Source organism: Plecotus auritus, assembly GCF_963455305.1.
Source record: "Plecotus auritus genome assembly, chromosome: 7".
In the NCBI taxonomy this organism is placed as follows: domain Eukaryota; kingdom Metazoa; phylum Chordata; class Mammalia; order Chiroptera; family Vespertilionidae; genus Plecotus; species Plecotus auritus.
In genome coordinates this window covers 53,671,815-53,689,934 of record NC_137774.1, presented here as the reverse complement: position 1 = coordinate 53,689,934, position 18,120 = coordinate 53,671,815, and the positions used below count along the sequence as shown (strand labels likewise).

The following is an 18,120-nucleotide window of genomic DNA, read 5'->3' as shown; positions in this document are numbered from 1 at the left end:
AAAGGGTGGGAATGTATCTGTGTATACTACAGAGAGGTAGCCATATCTGCATATAGATATCTCTGGAGGAGGAAGGTCTAGGCCAGTGGTCAGCAAACTCATTAGTCAACAGAGCCAAATATCAACAGTACAAAAATTGAAATTTCTTTTGAGAGCCAAATTTTTTAAACTTAAATTTCTTCTAACGCCACTTCTTCACAATATACTCACCCAGGCCGTGGTATTTTGTGGAAGAGCCACACTCAAGGGGCCAAAGAGCCGCATGTGGCTCGCGAGCCGCTGTTTGCTGACCACTGGTCTAGGCAAAAGGAAAAAAGAGCAATGGGCCAGTATAGAGAGTTTCAGGAGACATGAGGAGGCTGGTGTGGGTGGAGCAGGAGCAGCGAGGTGTAGAGAAGATGAAGTTGGAAAGAGCAGGGTTAGCCTCTACTCACAGACATGGGGACACTGCAATGTGGAGAATATGCTTCAGGATATGGAAGCAAAATATCACCAGACAGCATTCCAACAATCTATCTTCATATATAATCTTAACATATAAAGAGGTAATATGCAAATTAGGCCAGGACACCGTAATGGGACAACTGGACAGGAGGAGGTTGCATGCGCAGGTGAGGCCTGGAGCAGAGATGGAGACAGAGACGGGGGCCTGCCCGAGCCGCCGCGACAGCTCCGGCAGCCCGGAGCGGACACAGGCAGAAGGGCCAGGGGGTCCTGGGGCTGGCTGGCCCAGCCGTTGTGCCGGCTCAGGCAGACCCAGAGCGGACACAGGCAGGGGAGTGGGGGGCCTGGGGCGGAAGTGAGGCATGGGTCCCGCTGCCCGCGGCGCCAGTCAGGTGCAGGTCCCGGCCACCCACAGCAGCAGTCTGGCCTGACTCCCGCGGCAGCCTGGCGCTGCACAAGTCAGGCGTGTGTGTTCCAGCCGCCCGTGGCGGCGGCCCACAGGGTACCCCCTCACACAGCAAGAGGCAGGGCACCTTCTCGCGCAGAGGGGCCTCTAGTATATATATAAAAGCCTGAGCGACCAGCCAACCATTTGACCAGCCGAGTGGTAGCTATGATGCGCACTGACCACCAGGGGGCAGACACTCAATGCAGGAGCTGCTGAGCTGCGGTGACTTGGCAGCTGCAGTTCTTGGGTGATGCACCCAGAACCAGAGAGGAGGGAGCCCGATCCCAGGTTGCATCACCCAAGAACTTCCCTCTCGCAATCCAGGACCCCTCGAGGGATGTCGGAGAGGCGGTTTCAGCCCGATCCCCTCAGGCCAGGCCAAGGGACCCCACCGGTGCACAAATCCATATACAGGGCCTCTAGCCCATTGGCTCCCCACTTCAGGTCTGGCTCCCCTCTGGGCCTCTAGCCCATAGCAGAGGTCATGGGTCTGGCCCTTACAGAAACTTTTTGACTTGATTAGCTAAATATTGAGACGTGCAGGACCTACTGGCTGTGGCCCTGATGTCTGGCGCCCACGCTGGCCCATCTGCTTAATATCGATTTCCAGTGGAGGCAGCGAATTTTCCCGCTACCACTCTTGGCTGGGAAACTGACCGCGGCTTCCCTCCTTCTGGGCAGACAGTAGTGCCAATGGGAAACCCCAGGAGAGGGAAGGAGGCAAAGGAACAGCTCAGGGGGGAAGAAGAAGGCTCCCACCACCACAGGACTCCACCTAGGTGGAAGGGCCTGGGCGGGAGCCTGACACTGAGCAGGGTCCTACCCTAAGCCGACTAGATTCCAGGCTAAGTAAATCCTGTTTGCTAAATAATTGCATTTTACAGCTAAATGCCCAAAAGTCGTCAGTTACTGCCAAACTTAGGGTAAAGTGAGATGAAAGAAGCGAGACAGATACAAACAGATAATATTGGGAGAAGAGAGGAGGGAGCCCGAGAACTGCCCTTTCGTAATCCAGGACCCCTCGGGAGATGTCGGAGAGCCAGTTTTTGCCCGATCCGTAGGCCAGGCTGAGGGACCCCACAGGTGCACGAATCCGTGCACCAGGCCTCTAGCATAATATAAAAGCCTAAGCAGCCCTAGACGGTTTGGCTCAGTGGATAGAGCGTCGGCCTGAGGACTGAAGGGTCCCTGGTTCAATTCCAGTCAAAGGCACATGCCCAGGTTGCAGGCTCGATCCCCAGTAGGGGGAGTGCAGGAGGCAGCCGATCAATGATTCTCTCTCATCACTGATGTTTCTATTTCTCTCTCTCTCTCCTTTGCTCTCTTAAATAAAAAATATATAATAAATTAAAAATTAAAAATAAAAATAAAAGCCTAAACAACTGGCCGACTGGCTGACCAGCCAGTAATTATGATGCGCACTCACCACCAGGTGGCAGACGCTCAATGCAGGAGCGGAAACCACAGGCATGGAAACATGGAACAGACTAATGAATCTCAGAGGGAAGGGGGGTGGGGGGAGGGCAGGAAGAGATTAACCAAAGATCTTACATGCATACTAGAGGCTTGGTACACGAATTCGTGCACCGGTGGGGTCCCTCGGCCAGGCCAGTGGGGATAGAGCTGATACCAGCTTTCCGACATCCCCCGAGGGGTCCTGAATCTGGTTTACTGCACACTTGCGTTTGCGTTTCACACCCTGTACAACAGCAACTTTGCGGAGTGCCCTCTTGTACTTCCGGGACCCCTCGGGGGATGTCCGAGAGCCAGTTTCAGAGCCAGATCCCCGCAGGCCAGGCTGAGGGACCCCACCTGCCGGAGGGACCCTGCTCATTTCGCAGACACCCTCCAAGCCATGGCACCATCCCAGGTGCTGCCAGCCGGGGAGAGACCACAGGAAGTTGGCTCCAGGGCATGTCCAGCCCATCTCGCCCAGTCCCACCCCGCCAGCCACCTTCTCACTAATTTTCCTTTCAGTGTGCACGAATCCGTATACCGGGTCACTAATATTCTAATAATTCACATTTCCACAAGTGATACGAGAATATTTTACATCTCCTCCCCAATTCCACCACTAAGAATTACTGCACTTTTTAATTTTTCTAATTGAAGGGTAAGAAGTGACATCTCACTGTTACTTTAATTTACAATTCCCTGACTACTTGTTCATGAATATTATTTCATACATTTATTAGCCATTTTTATCCCTTATGATAGCCAACAACTTATATCCTTTGCTTACTTTCTCTTCGGGTAACCTTTTCCTTATCAATTTGAGAGCAGATCTGTATATTTTAGATATTAGCCGACCTGTTGTGTTAACAATGCAGAACAATGGAGGAAAAAATAGATACAGAGGCAAAGAAGCATTGAACAGACTGTCAAACTACAGCGGGAAGGCAGGGGAGATGGGGGGGGGCTGTAAGAGATCAACCGAAGGACTTGTACACATGCATATAAGCATAACCAATGGATACAAGACACTGGGGGGGGGCAGGTAAAGGCATGTACTGGGGGGTAGGGGAGGCCGGGGGGGAGGTCAATGGGGAAAAAAAAAAAAGGAGACATATGTATTACTATTTGTAATACTTCAAACAATAAAAAAAAAATTACACGTGTTAATTAGACACGTAAGAGACCCAAATCAAGTTTCTAGAACTAAAAATTAAAGTGTCTAAAATAAAAAAATAATTTGTATGGGATTAATTGCAGAATAGGCATTACAATATAAAATATTAGTAAACTTGAATACATAATAAAAGACAACTTCAAGTAGCATCATAAAAACAAACAAACAAACAATGCAGAACAATATTTTTTCAAACTATGCCCTAACCAGTTTGGCTCAGTGGATAGAGCGTCGGCCTGCGGACTGAAGGGTCCCAGGTTCGATTCTGGTCAGGGGCATGTACCTTGGTTGCGGGCACATCCCCAGTGGGGGGTGTGCAGGAGGCAGCTGATCGATGTTTCTCTCTCATCGATGTTTCTGGCTCTCTATCCCTCTCCCTTCCTCTCTGTGAAATATCAATAAAATATATTAAAAATATATATATATATTTTCTCAAACTATTATCTGTCAATTGTATTTTATTATGGTATAATTTACATATGCTAAACACACAGATGCAAGTGTACAATGAGTTGTAACAAATGTATATAACCATGTATAACTACCCTTTCAATCAAAATAGATAACATTTCCATCACCCCAAAGAGTTCCACCCTGGCCAGTGTGGCTCAGTTGTTTGAGTGTAATCCTACGCACCAAAAGGTCAAAGGTTCAATTCCCAGTCAGGGCTCATGCCCAGGTTTCAGACTTCAGTAGGAAGTGTGCAAGAGGCAGACCATCAATGTTTCTCTTTCTCCCCCTCTCCCTAAAATTAATAAAAACCTATTTTTTAAAAAGTAAGTTCCTTCATGCCCCTTTGCCCTAATCTCAGCTACTAAGAGGCAACCTATATTTTGCTTTCCGTGATTTCTGTCACCCTAGCTGAGTTTTGTATTTTCTTGAAACTCACAAAAACAGAATCATATAGTAGCTGTATATAGCTGCCTTCCTTTTCTCAACATTATGTTTGAGATTCGTGTTATTTGCCATAAAATACAGTTTTTAAATTTTTATATGTCCCTACCTTTATAGCTTCTAAATGTCTTTTCTTGATTTGAAATATCTTTCTATCTCTTAGACTATACATAGTCATCTAAATATTATTCTAAGATTATTAGTTATTTTATATATTTAAAAATTTAATTCATTTGGAAATTATTTTAGAAAATGAGAACAGGGGTCCGACTTTTCATCTATTAAATGAGCCATCTTTTCTTCCCTACGCTAAAAATTACCAAGAGATGGATATTTACCCAGATCACTGACCTTCATGTAGGTATTCCTATTGACAATACTTATCTCGTGCCCAGAATGCTCAAAGACTTGTAGCAGACATGAAACCACGCTTCTGCTTTTCAAACTGGTCCATGGCTCTGCACTGTCCTTAGAATGAAGATCACATGTGGCCCTATGACCCTCTCCAGCATCATCTAACACTGCTCTCCCTCACCTGCACTCCTACCACAGTGATCCTTCCAGTTCCTCAAACCCTGGCCTTTCCTGTCTGCTCTTCACAGAAGGCTTCATCTGCTGGGGAAGCTTAGCTTCCTTACTTGCTCTTCCCCCACCTACCCAAGCCCAGCCTTCTCTCCCTCTTCCATCAAGTTTGTTTAAACATCCTTTCTTCGTGCAGGGAGTCTTCCCCAGCTGCACAAAGCAGATTGCCCTACTCCCTAACCCTGGTATATTCCTCCAAATCTCTCCTACAGGTCTCCTCACAGCACTGTGCACACTTAGGATTAATAACTATGTGCTTCTTGCATTTTTCCCCACTATACTGCTCTAAGTCCCATGAGGTCAAGGCCCATCTCTATTTTGTTCACCACCATACTCCTCTACATCTCCTTTCCTGGCTTAAGAAATACTGATCACAAAAGTCAGTAAGAAAAATGAACACAACTGCCCTAACTGGTCTGGCTCAGTGGATAGAGCATCAGCCTACGGACTGAAAGGTCCCAGGTTCGATTCCAGTCAAGGGCATGTACCTTGGTTGTGGGCACATACCCAGTAGGGAGTGTGCAGGAGGCAGCTGATCGATGTTTCTCTCTCATCGATGTTTCTAGCTCTCTATCCCTCTCCCTTCCTTTCTGTAAAAAATCAATAAAATACATATTTTTAAAAAAAGAAAGAAAAATGAACACAACTGAAGCATCACTGCACAGCAACAGGAAAAAGTCACAGAAGAAATATGAAAAGGCAAATAAAACATGAAGATGGTCAGTGCACTAATGACTTAGAAAATAAAAAGAAAACCTAAGGTATTTTTCTCCTATGAGACTGTCAAAAAAGAAAACTAAAACATGGGCCATTACTGGTCAAAATAAATTGGTACGACCTTTTGGAAGGCAATATCTATATATACAAAGGCCCAGAGACCAGAACAACCAGAACCATCGGTGGCTACGACGCACACTGCGGCAGCCAACCAGCCTGATCTGGGCCCTGATTGGCCCCAACACCCCAATCGGGGGTGGGGCCAGCAGGCCAACTGCCTGCAGCCCCTCCCCACCACTGGCCTGACCACACCCCATCCTTGCACGAATTCATGCACCAGGCCTCTAGTAGTAATGTCTTCAATCAAGTAATCCCACATCAAGGAATTTATTCTATAGGAACACATATGAATAAGCAAAGATGTATGTACATAGCTTTCTCTGCAGCACTATCTCTAATAGGAAAATGATAAGAAACAATGCAAATAGCCACAAAATGGTTTTAGGTAAATAAGATTATAATTTAGCCCTGTAGTATTAAACTGATATAAAAAGATAGCCAAGATACATTAAGTTTAATAAAAATTTGCATTTCTGTAAAAAAAATACTATTAATTTCCTCATAATGAAAAGCTTAAAACCTAAGTATAAATTATTATAGATTCATATATGTATTTAGAAAACTCTAAAAGAAATATAACGAACAGTGGCTATCTCTGAGAATTGCCATTTCTTTTCTACTCTCATTTTGACAATGTTTAATTACTTTCACTATGGGAATATATTATTTTTGTAATTAGGAAAAATGTGTTTCTTTTTAAGTGTCATCTAAACTGAAACCTAATTTTGATAAACAATGTAAAAAGTTCTCAGTTTTATAAAGGGTGTACAAAAAACTTGAGATGGATCTCCAAAACTGATGGCCAGTAAAAATGATGCTCAAGTTGATAAAATTACTGTCCCAGTCCTTACAAACATACTGTGCCCCTTGATAAATAGTTAAAATCAAGGAAGCAAATTTAAAATATTAGATCAAGACTGTTTACTCGATAGCCAAATGCTCAAGACTATATTCATTTGACTATTTCTTAAATGCATAAACTAGTTCCAAAATAATAAACATTTCAATGGAGTCACCTTGAAATTCCTATTTAATAATTCAGGGTTTTTAGTACATATCCTCCCTAATGAAATGGTATTTCATTCTACAACCAAGGAGGATAATACTTAAAAACATTTTTCATTCTGATACACTAATTTAAGTACACTCTATTCAGAAAGCAAAACCTACTCTGCAATTAAATTTTCTGTGTATCTCGAAAATGGAAAAGTAACAGTTAATACTTAACAATTTTTTTAATATATTTTATTGATTTCTTACAGAGAGGAAGGGAGAGGGATAGAGAGTTAGAAACATCGATGAGAGAGAAACATCGATCGGCTGCCTCCTGCACACTCCCTACTGGGGATGTGCCTGCAACCAAGGTACATGCCCTTGACCGGAATCGAACCTGGGACCCTTTAGTCCGCAGGCCGACGCTCTATCCACTGAGCCAAACCGGCTAGGGCAATACTTAGCAATTTTTATTCTAGGCAAGGACTTATACCACTGGATGCCCGCTACAAACAGCAACTAAGACCAATTACACAAACAGCTCTGAGGAGAACTGACATTTCCACTAGGAATTGTGAGATCAACTTAGTTTTGACTTTAAACTTTTTTCCACTTTGTTTTTATGCTGCTTTGAATTTCTGAAATGAAGGAATGAGTTATACCAATTTAAACAGGTAATAAAACGCTCCCCACAGCACTCACATATTCTGTGCATGGAGTTTAAATTGCAATTTTTTATTTTTATTTTTTTTAATTTCTTTATTGATTAAGGTATTACATATGTGTCCTTATTCCCCCATTACCGCCCACCTCCCATTCATGTCCCCACCCCCCTGTTGTCTGTGTCCATTGATTAGGCTTATATGCATGCATATAAGTCCTTTGGTTGATCCCTCCCCCTTACCCCCACCCTCCCCTACGTTCCCTGAGGTTTGACGTTCTGATTGATGTTTCTCTGTCTCTGGATCTATTTTTTTCATCAGTTTATGTTGTTCATTATATTCCACAAATGAGTGAGATCATGTGATATTTATCTTTCTCTGCCTGGCTTATTTCACTTAGCATAATGCTCTCCATCTCCATCCATGTTGTTGCAAATGGTAAGAACTCCTTTTTTACCGCAGCGTAATATTCCATTGTGTAGATCAGGAGTCCTCAAACTTTTTAAACAGGGGGCCAGTTCACTGTCCCTCAGACCGTTGGAGGGTCGGACTATAGTTTTTTAAAAAAAAAACTATGAACAAATTCCTATGCACACTGCGGGCCCGGGATGAGATGGCTGCTAAGCAAGACAGGCAGCGGCACCCGGCGGGCCGGATAAATGTCCTCGGCGGGCCGCATGTGGCCCGCGGGCCGTAGTTTGAGGACACCTGGATGTACCACAGTTTTTTAATCTACTCATCTGGTAAATTGCAATTTTTTAGAAAGCAATCACACTCTACAATCAAAGAACTTTAAAACTGTGCCTGCTATTTGCCCGAGTAATTTCAATTCTAAAAACTGAATTCAAAAGAAATTCAGGTATGTTCAGTAGGTATATACAAGGTGGGGCAAAAATAGGTTTACAGTGTGAGTACCCAAAGCAGTTTATTCTTGTATTATTATTAATTACTGTATTATTTTCCATATAAACAATTGTAAACCTACTTTGCTCCACCTTGTATTATCCTCACTGCACTTTTCTATAATAGGAAAAACCTAAACATCTCACAACATGGGTTAGTTAAATATTCTGTGATGTGGTATGACTTCATGAAAAATGACTATCTGGAGAAAAATGTACATCTAGTGCTGTCCATCTTTTCTCACCCCACTAACATTAAATACACACAGAGCAAGGACTTTGTTTTACTCACTGCTTTATTCCCAGTTTAGAACAATGTCTAGCATATAGTAGCTACTCAAAACCTTACAAAGTGAATGAATTTGAGTAATCCAAGTACATACAGAAAAGATTCTAGCTAGAAATATAGTATAATAATAGCAGAATCACATAACCCATCCATTTACTGAGATTCAACTGTCCAGCAAAACAAAAGAATGACATCATGTCAGTGATGCATTGGCAGCTCTGGAATGAGAATGGGTCTCAGATCCCGCGGCTCTCACAGGGTGAATGCCACACTAGCCAAGTGTGATTCTCATATTTAAAGAAGGATTTTTAAAATACAATATGCCCTCTAAATATAAGCCAACTACTGGCTCTAGGGCTCCACCCTTAGAAATATTAAGTTGCTCCAAAGATGGGCTTTTTAAAAGGATTCCCAAGGGTAATTTTGACAACACAGAAACCCTGCCTTAGAAGATAACATCAGAAACCAGCCTTTCCACCTCTAAATAAAATGCAAATCTACATTATGCCACAGAGATAATCTCAGATATATCCGGGATATGAATCCACAGTTCCCTTTTTATTTATTTTCTAGTATTTCTACAATTAGCAAATTGCTTTTGCAATAAGAAAAAAGCTCTATACAATTTATTATTAGTCCACAATAGTCCTTTCTACATTTATCACAGAAATGCTAGATCTGGTTTCAGTGCTCCTCTACTTGACCTTTAAAACAACACTACTCCTTTAGTATATTATCACTTGCTAAAGTTTACCCATGCAACACATTGTTTATTTTATCCTACTGCCCTATGCTATTTTAAACAATTTCTTAATAAGTATATAACTCAAGTTATATATATTTTCAACAAGAATAAGGCCATTTTCTATTAAAAGTCACTTAAATGTCTATGAAATAGAAAATAATGTAAGTTCCTTATTGACATGAAAGTTTTTTAAAAAAAAAATCCAAAATAAGGTACCTGAACATCATAGAGTGCTACGATATTTTCATGCTGAAGTTCCTGTTAAGAAAATTAAGAATTCAAAATATTTGTATTTATTCTAATAATGTTAATATATTTCAATATGCAAATAAAAATTAATTTAAGTATATACACACATACATATGCATATATGTTTTTTTAAAATATATTTTTATTGATTTTTTACAGAGAGGAAGGGAGAGGAATAGAGTCAGAAACATCGATGAGAGAGAAACATCAATCAGCCACCTCCTGCACACCTCCTACTGGGGATGTGCCCGCAACCAAGATACATGCCCTTGACCAGAATCAAACCTGGGATCCTTCAGTCCGCAGGCCAACACTCTATCCACTGAGCCAAACCAGTCAGAGCTATGTTATTTCTAGTATACTACAGTTCTTTTACTAGATTACAACATTCAATCTACTAGAGTTAGACAGTAAGAAATGTGCCTCATCAAAATTTACTTGGGGCCCAAATATTTTTTCACTATTGTTTTTTAGACTTTTAACAAGGTATTTGCATTTACAAAATAAATGTCATAGTAAGTATGACTACCGACTTTCTGCCAGTCTTTTAGTTAAAATACAATTTCTAACAGCAATAGAGTCATGAAATTCCAAAGTGCTTCTTAAAAGCACATTATGCCCTGGCCTGGTGGCTCAGTGGGTTGGAGCGTCGTCCTTGCACAAAAAGGGTTTCAGATTCAATTCCCGGCCAGGGCACATACCTAGGTTGAGGGTTCGATCCCAGGTTGGGGTGCACACAGGAGGGAAGTGATCAAGGTTTCTCTCTCAAACCGATGTGTCTGTTTCCTTCACTTTCTCTCTCTCCTTCCTCTCTCTCTAATAGACTTTTCTTTTTTTAGAGAGAGAGACGTCAATGTGCTCAGACTCAGGAATGGAACCGGCAACCTTTCAGTGCACGGGAAGACACCCAACCAACTGAGCCACACTGGCCAGGCCTTCCCTTCTCTAAATCAATAAACATATCCTCAGGTGAGGATTAAAAAAAAGAAAAAGGCCCTGGCCGGTTTTCTCAGTGGTTAGAGCGTCGGCCCACAGACCGAAGGGTCTTGGGTTCAATTCCCAGTCAAGGGCACCTTGGTTGCAGGTTCAATCCCCAGCCCCCATCAGGGTGTGAGTGGGAAGCAACCAATCAAAGTGTCTCTAACACATCAATGTTTCTCTCTCTCTCTCTTTCTCTCTCTCTCTCCCCCCTCCTCCTCTGTCTTGTTCACTCTCTCTAAAAATTAATGGGAAAAATATCCTCACTCCTTGGGTGATTTAAAAGGTAAAAAAAAGCCCTAGCCAGTTGTCTCAGTGGATAGAGTGTCAGTCTGCGGACCGAAGAGTCCCAGGTTTGATTCCGGTCAAGGACACATACTTCGGTTGCAGGCTCCTCTCCAGCCTGGGCCCTGGTCAGGCTTGTGCAGCGAGGCAACCAATCAATGTGTTTCTCTCACATGGATATTTCTCTCTCTTTTTCCCTCTCTCTTCCATCCTCTCTAAAAATCAATGGAGGAATATCCTCAGGTGAGGATTATAAAATAATAAATAGAAAATTTTTAAAAAGAAGCATATTATTTGGAAGAAAATGAAGTGTAATTCTTTGCTCAAAGAGCTATCCAAAGACTAGCAGTGTTGATGAAAAATGGTATTAGGTGACGGTTCCATGTTCATAGTAGTCTGGGAAACACTGGGTTAAATACACCTACACCAGTTTCTTCATTGCATCACTTTCAGACTTTCTTTAATGAGCCAAGTGCTCTGAAACTCCAAGAGGTATTTAGTAAGAAGGACTCAGCGGACCCTAGGACTCTTTTTGTCCTTAAAGCATCTCACTCGGATAACACTGCTTGTGAGTGATCAAAAAGACCACTTCTAAGGAAAATAACTTTCTTCAATTTGCAAGGAAAATAAGATTTCAAGTGCACCCAGTTCTCCAACTGTACCATGAAAGGGATCAACAGAAGAGGTAAGTGATGTATAAGGGGGGCCTGCCTCTTCCCAGACAGTAACACCACAAATAGGGGAAAGAAGGAAAGAAATTATGAGTTTTTACAAAATCACTCTAATCATTAGACAAGAACCGCAAACACCTATTTTTTAAAAATAGCTTCCCAGTTTCAATGTTTCAAAAACTGAACATGCAAAAATAAGAGCAACAGGTGAAAATTCTCAAACTTGAGTCCAACTACCAAAATTACAAAGTATGTCATCATGTATTCATTTATTTTAAAATAAGTTTTAACCCAGTATGAAATATCACATAAAGGAACATACCTTTAAGATTTTAATTTCCTTCCCAAGCAGTATTTGTGATTTTGACAAGTTCTTTTTATTAATACTTTTAATAGCTACCTCCCAATCAGTTTTCTGAAAAGAAAAAAAATAGTGTTACTTCTGGAAATTACTTCATGGAAATAATTCAACGGGGAAAAAAATCTGTAAGCTTAAAGATGCTTTCAGCAAATTCATGTACAGCACTGAGGGAAAAAAAGGAAAAGAACCTGAATCTCCCAACAACTGGAAAGTGACTTCATAAATTACAGTGTAACAGCTAATGTCCTACAAGACAGCCACTAAAAAATAATACGAAGATCACACAGTAATCAGCAGTAGGTGAAAAAAAGAACAGTTTACAACTATTAAAGTTATGGAGAATTGCGGATAATAAAAGAAGGTAGTATGTTTAATTGAAAACAGTATTTGATGGCTTGGCAGGATTAAGCCCTGTTTTAACTATTTTTTCTTGAGTTTTAAGTGATTTTCATAACAAATGAAAAGCAATACTTATTACTTGATCAGATAAGCAACAAAGCCAGCCCCTTGGCAACAATCAGAACTGCCAAACCCTTAAAGATTATTTCCACTCCCGAGGTGACTTTCCAAATTCTCTAGATTCTAAAACCTTGTATGACCCTAATTTTCAAAACAAGAAAAACTTCAAAAAAAAAAGTTGAACCTGCTTTCGTGTTTATTTGGATTGGAAAAGGGAGTGTCCGTCCAACCACCTTTTCCACTCGGATCGGACCCCGCCTATTCAACCCCAGGCGCTCGTCAGGGTGTCGAGGAACCAATGCAGGGAAATGGGATACCCCAAGTTTGAGAAAGCCTCGGGCTAACGGAAAACCAGCCTGTTTTCCGCTGGGTGTGCGATCTCGACCTCAAAAGTGCCCAGTGCTGGTCGCCCAGGGAGGGGGTTAAAATCAAAGGTGCCTCTACACCCGCACGCCCTGGGGCCCAGGTGAGGTCGGTAAAAGCTCCCCCTGGCGCCAAAGGGGCGCGTCCCCCGGCACCTGTCCGGGCGCTCGGACCCGACGGGGACACGCCGGCCGGGGCGGCAGGTGGAGCGCTGCCCAGCGCTTGGGCCGCAAAACACCCCTTGCCGACACGCGACGCCGACGGCGCGCACAATGGCAGCGCTGTCCCCCGCCTCGCCTACTTAGGGACCCCGGTCCGGCTGCGGCCGCGCGGGCGGGAGGGAGGCCGGCGAGGAGGCCCGCGGACGCCGGCCTCGCCCAGCCCGGCTCACCTGGCGGTGCCGCCCCCGGAAGACCACAGCGAAGGCCCCGTGTCCCACGAGGTCCCTCTTGCTGTACTCGAAGTCGCCCACCACCTCCATGGCCGCACCGAGTACGGCGGGGCGAGGAGCCGGGATCAGCACCGCGGGCCCGCCGGCCGGGAGCGCGCTCGCGGGCTGCGGGGCTGGAGCAGCCGCGGCCCCGGGGGCCGGCGGACGCTCATGCCGGGAGGCCGGAGTGAAAACGGGAAAGGCCGCCGCGCGCGCGGGGCCGGGGTCAGCGAGGCCTGGCCCGGCCCCGGCCGCTCCTCATGCCCGGCCGCCGCGGGCCGCGGGCTCCCTGGCGAACGGCCTGGCGCAACCCGACCGGACCGTCACTGGACGCCCGCGGAGCCGCACGCGCGCCCGGGAGAGGTGCAGGGTCCAGGCCTACCCATCCCCGGCGCGTTCCGCCGCTCCGACCCTCTCCGCCCGGGCGCTGCGCCTGCAGCCGCCGCCCTGGGACCCACACAGCCGCGCGGCCCTCGCGCCTCCCGGCCTCACGGCGGCGCCCGGCGCGCGCCCCTCCCGCACGGACCGCCGGCCTCGGCGACGTCACGCGTCCTGTAGGACGGCTCACGCGGCCAGGCGCGCTCCCTCCGCCAGGAAAATGAGTGCGCGCTCCCCGCTGGGGCGGCGCCTGGGCGGTGGCTCCCGGCCGCCCGCTGCCTCCGGGAAGGAGGGGACTCGCCACTACTGACCCGCGCAGCCTCCGGGCAGCCAGGCCGCCGGCCGCTGGGAGCGGTTCCCGGAAACGGCCTTGAACTCCAGCTGTCAGAGGGACTGAGAAATAGATGGTGCGTGTAGAGCCCAGAGATCCCGAGGGCACAGGAGCGCGTCTCGAGGTTGCTTGCTGCGCCCCCTGAAACTCTTAGGAGTGGCTGGGCCCTAAGGCAATTCCATTTTTAATCTTCTGAGGTAATTCCATGCTGCTTTCTCCAGTAGCTGCACTAGTCTGCATTCCCATCAAATGCACCCCTATGTTCTTTGCAGCCAAGATTTGGAAGCAGCCCAAGCATCCAACAGCAGAGGAGTGATAAAAAGTGGTGGTAACTTAAACAATGGAATACTACTCTGCCCTAAAAAGGGAAATCTTACCCTTTGCCACAGCATGGATGGACCTGGAGAGTATTATGCTAAGTGAAATAAGCAAGAGAAAGACAAGTACTATGTGATTTCACTCATATGTGGAATCTAATGTACAAAATAAACTAACAAAATAGAGACTCATAGAGAGCAGACTGACAGCTGTGAAAAGAGGAACTAAGTGGGTGGACAGATTGAGCAAAAAAGAAAACTCATGGACACGGAAACAGTGTGGGGACTCCAGGGCAGGGCAGGTATGGGAGGGATAAAAGGTGATCCAGGGAGACTTGACTTGGAGTGGTAAACGCACAACACAGTGTACAGGTGATGTGTTGTGGAGTTGTGCACTTGAAACCTGTATAATTTTGTTAACCAGTGGAACCCGAATAAAGTCAATAAAAAAGGGGCCAAAACCGGTTTGGCTCAGTGGATAGAGCGTCAGCCTGTGGACTGAGGGGTCCCGGGTTCGATTCCAGTCAAGGGCACGTAACTTGGTTGCGGGCACATCCCCAGTAGGAGGTGTGCAGGAGGCAGCTGATTGATGTTTCTCTCTCATCAATGTTTCTAACTCTCTATCCCTCTTCCTTCCTCTCTGTAAAAAATCAATAAAATATATTTTAAAAATTCAATAAAAAAGGAAAAAAGGAAAAGGAAATAGGACACAAAAAAATAAAACTATTAGGAAAAGAGTCTCAAGGTCTAGACCATTCTTACTAAACGCTATTCTTGCTAAGTGTAAAATGTAGCACAGTATTTTGCAGACCAGCTATAAACAGGATAAGATTGACAGGAATCCAACCTGATTAAGTAGCCAACTGCAAAGAAGACATAAACATGTGATTAACCAAGTTAAGCAATGGCTGGCTCCCTTCCCGAAGGCAGAGCTTGGGATGTGAATCCAGTCTCCTTTACTTGCTGCAAGTAAATAAAACTTCCTTGCGACAACCACATCTCATTTATTAACATAGGGCCCCAAGTACTGAACCCCTGAGTTCAATAACAAAACCAGAATGAATTCTTATCATTTGCAGCAGCATGGATGGATCTGGAGAGCGTTATGTTAAGTGAAATAAGCCAGGCAATGAAAGAAAAATACCACATGATCTCACTCATTTATAAAGAACATTATAACCTGATGAACAAAAAAATAGATACAGAGGCAGTAAAGCATAGAACAGACTGTCAAATTAAAGCGGGAAGGCTGGGGAGTGGTGGGGAAGGGGGGAAAGAGACCAACCAAAGTACTTGTATGCATGCATATAAGCACAACCAATGGACACAAGAGACTGGGGTTGGGGTGGGATGAGGGCATACGACAGGGGTTAGGGGAGGCTGGGGGAAGGTCAATGGGGAAAAAAAAGGAGATATATGTACTACTATGTGTAATACTTTAAACAAACAAACAAAAAAAACAAACACAGAAGTCATGGTGCTCAAACTGCCCATCTCCCCCCACCCTCTGTGTTTACTGCCCAGGCCCCTGAAGAGATGGTGTAGAGCAGGGATCATGCACCTTTTGGGATGCTATGGTTTCTGTAAGAAGCTGAGGACAGCTCAGAACCCTCTTCCCAGAGAAACGCCTGTGCATGCAGACTCAGTATTGTAGACAGTGGCTCTAATGAGAGGTCCTGCTTCCTTCCCTGCTTCCCAGCTTCCCACGTCCTTTCAGTTTGACCTCAGGCTCACCCTGAGCGGGTTAAGGGAGCTTTGTTTTCTACCTGATTACGTTTCAAATGAAGGGGAACTCATTTGTCAACTTACCCTCAAGGATAATTAATAAAGAATAGCTTGAAAATGTCAGAAAACTCAGGCTCCATACTATACTGTATGTTCAGTTGGTTAGCATATTTGCTCTCGGGCTATCCCTTACTTCCAGAATTACATTTCCTACCCTGGGCCCAGCTCTGCAAACTGAAATCTGAAGGCAGGAAAGGAGCCCTATGCAACCTGGAGGCAGCCAACCCTGGAATTCTGTGAGGAACCCCCTCCTTTTCTCAGATCTTCAAAATGTAGGGTCTAGGATTTCTGCTCCCACTGCTGTGCAATTCTCTGCCTCCTTCAAAATCTGCCCAGGTGAGTGCTAGACACTGAAATTTGGGAGCCTTCGAAAATTAAGAGTAAATGAAGCAAGTGTGCACATACACACAAAAATTAATTTGGAGATGACTTCTTAACCTCTGAAAGATTCTCTATAGTGTATTTTATAAGTATTTAAATAGGCTACAGGATTAAATGTATCAAAATTCAAAAAAAAATAGCTCTTCCAGAATATGTATCTGATGGGTGTAGGACCCTGAACTTCACCTCCCATGCCTCAGTTTCCTTATCTGTAAAATGAAGATAACAGCAACTACCTCCTTGAGTTGTTAAGAGAATTAGGTGAGTTAAATGTGAAAGATCTTTGAGCAGTGCCCGGCTGGTACTCAGCACTATTTAAACATTTGTTAGGTAAGTCAAGTGAGATCAAAGCTGGCCCTAGGCAGGATCCTCCCCGCTTCCCTCCTCGGCCCACTCCCAGGTGTATCTTAGGTGAACTGAAACCAAGCTTTCTCGTTCTAGGATGAGCCATGTACACCCATGTGAGTGGTTTATCTCTAACCAATGTCTGGAGAATTCACTTCTGTTTAAAACATTCAACTGAGTAAATTTTAAATATCTTGTTGGTTTCATGCAATGACTCACGAATCAGGCAGCCTCCCATCTAGCAGATGAAAAGGAGCTCTAAGGAGATGCAGCAAATGAAAGAATAGGCAGAGAGACAAGAAATTATACTGGCCAAAAAATCGAACTGGTCATTGCAAGGTCACTTAGTTTAGGGAGTGGCAGGGTCTATCAGGCAGATGACCTCACTGTTGCTGACCACGTGATTCACGATTGACTGGCTAAGATTCCATTTCTGGGAGACCCCAAACTAATTATACCTCTGCTTGGTGACATGGAGCTTAAGCGTAGCTACAAGATTTTGGACCTGTTGTCTTATTTTTAACACTGCCCATAAACTTTCTCTGAGGAGGCAATAAGTATAACATTTTGGACAGCTGGGAAGAAAGGGGAGTGGCTAAGACACCTGAACTAGGCCTGGCAGCCTTTCTCACACAGTTCCTGGTGGCAGACAACCCCAGGGAGACGGGGAACCCTCCCACGCTCCCAGAGGCACGGAAGCTGCCGGCTGCATGTCTGTCCCTGAAGCCCTTCCTTGGTCTCAGTACTTGAGGGAGCAGCACGTCCACCTCCTGCTGGCTGCCTCCACATCCAGAGGAGGACAGGTGTGCCTTTGCCAGCTGAACTGATGCGTAATTCAGGGCATCAGTGTCTCGGAGCTTGTGCTGTGGGATATGATTCATAACCTGGCCCTGTTCACAAGGTCACATCTGCCAGGAAATGAAGCTAATCCTATATAATAAAAGAGAAACATGCAAATTGACTGTACCTCTGCTACACCTACAAGCCACGCCCACCAGCCAATCAGGAGCGAGTATGCAAATATACCCAACAAATATGGCAGCAGCCATGGAGCTAGAGCAAGCAGGAGGCTTGGGTTGCCCCTGGCGATGGAGGAAGCCAAGCTTCCCACCTGCCCTGGCCAGCCCTGGCCTCCGCTCAAGGCTACAAAGTTTTAATTATAGAAGATAAATAAATCCCAGATGCCAGGGCCTCCAATTGGGTCGCCGGGGGACGTGGCCGGCCTGCAAACCACCACAGGCCCCTCTCCCAGGCCGCCGCACGCCCCAAGGAAACCCCCACCCTGATCTGGGACACCACCCTTCAGGGCAAACCAGCCGGCCCCCACCTGTGCACCAGGCCTCTATCCTATCTAATAAAAGA

General features: G+C 45.1%; 1 protein-coding gene across 1 annotated transcript in view; it reads right to left on the bottom strand.

The window, feature by feature from the left end:
• Positions 1-13,711, bottom strand: part of ULK2 (unc-51 like autophagy activating kinase 2) — a 145,023-nt gene extending 131,312 nt beyond the window's left edge. The window contains exons 1-3 of the mRNA XM_080677137.1: positions 13,183-13,711; positions 11,931-12,023; positions 9,642-9,683 (exon numbers count right to left, since the gene is read on the bottom strand). Coding sequence (XP_080533263.1) covers positions 9,642-9,683; positions 11,931-12,023; positions 13,183-13,272 — 225 coding nt within the window. The 5' untranslated portion in view covers positions 13,273-13,711. The remainder of the gene's footprint in view (positions 1-9,641; positions 9,684-11,930; positions 12,024-13,182) is intronic.
• Positions 13,712-18,120: the final 4,409 nt, after the last annotated feature.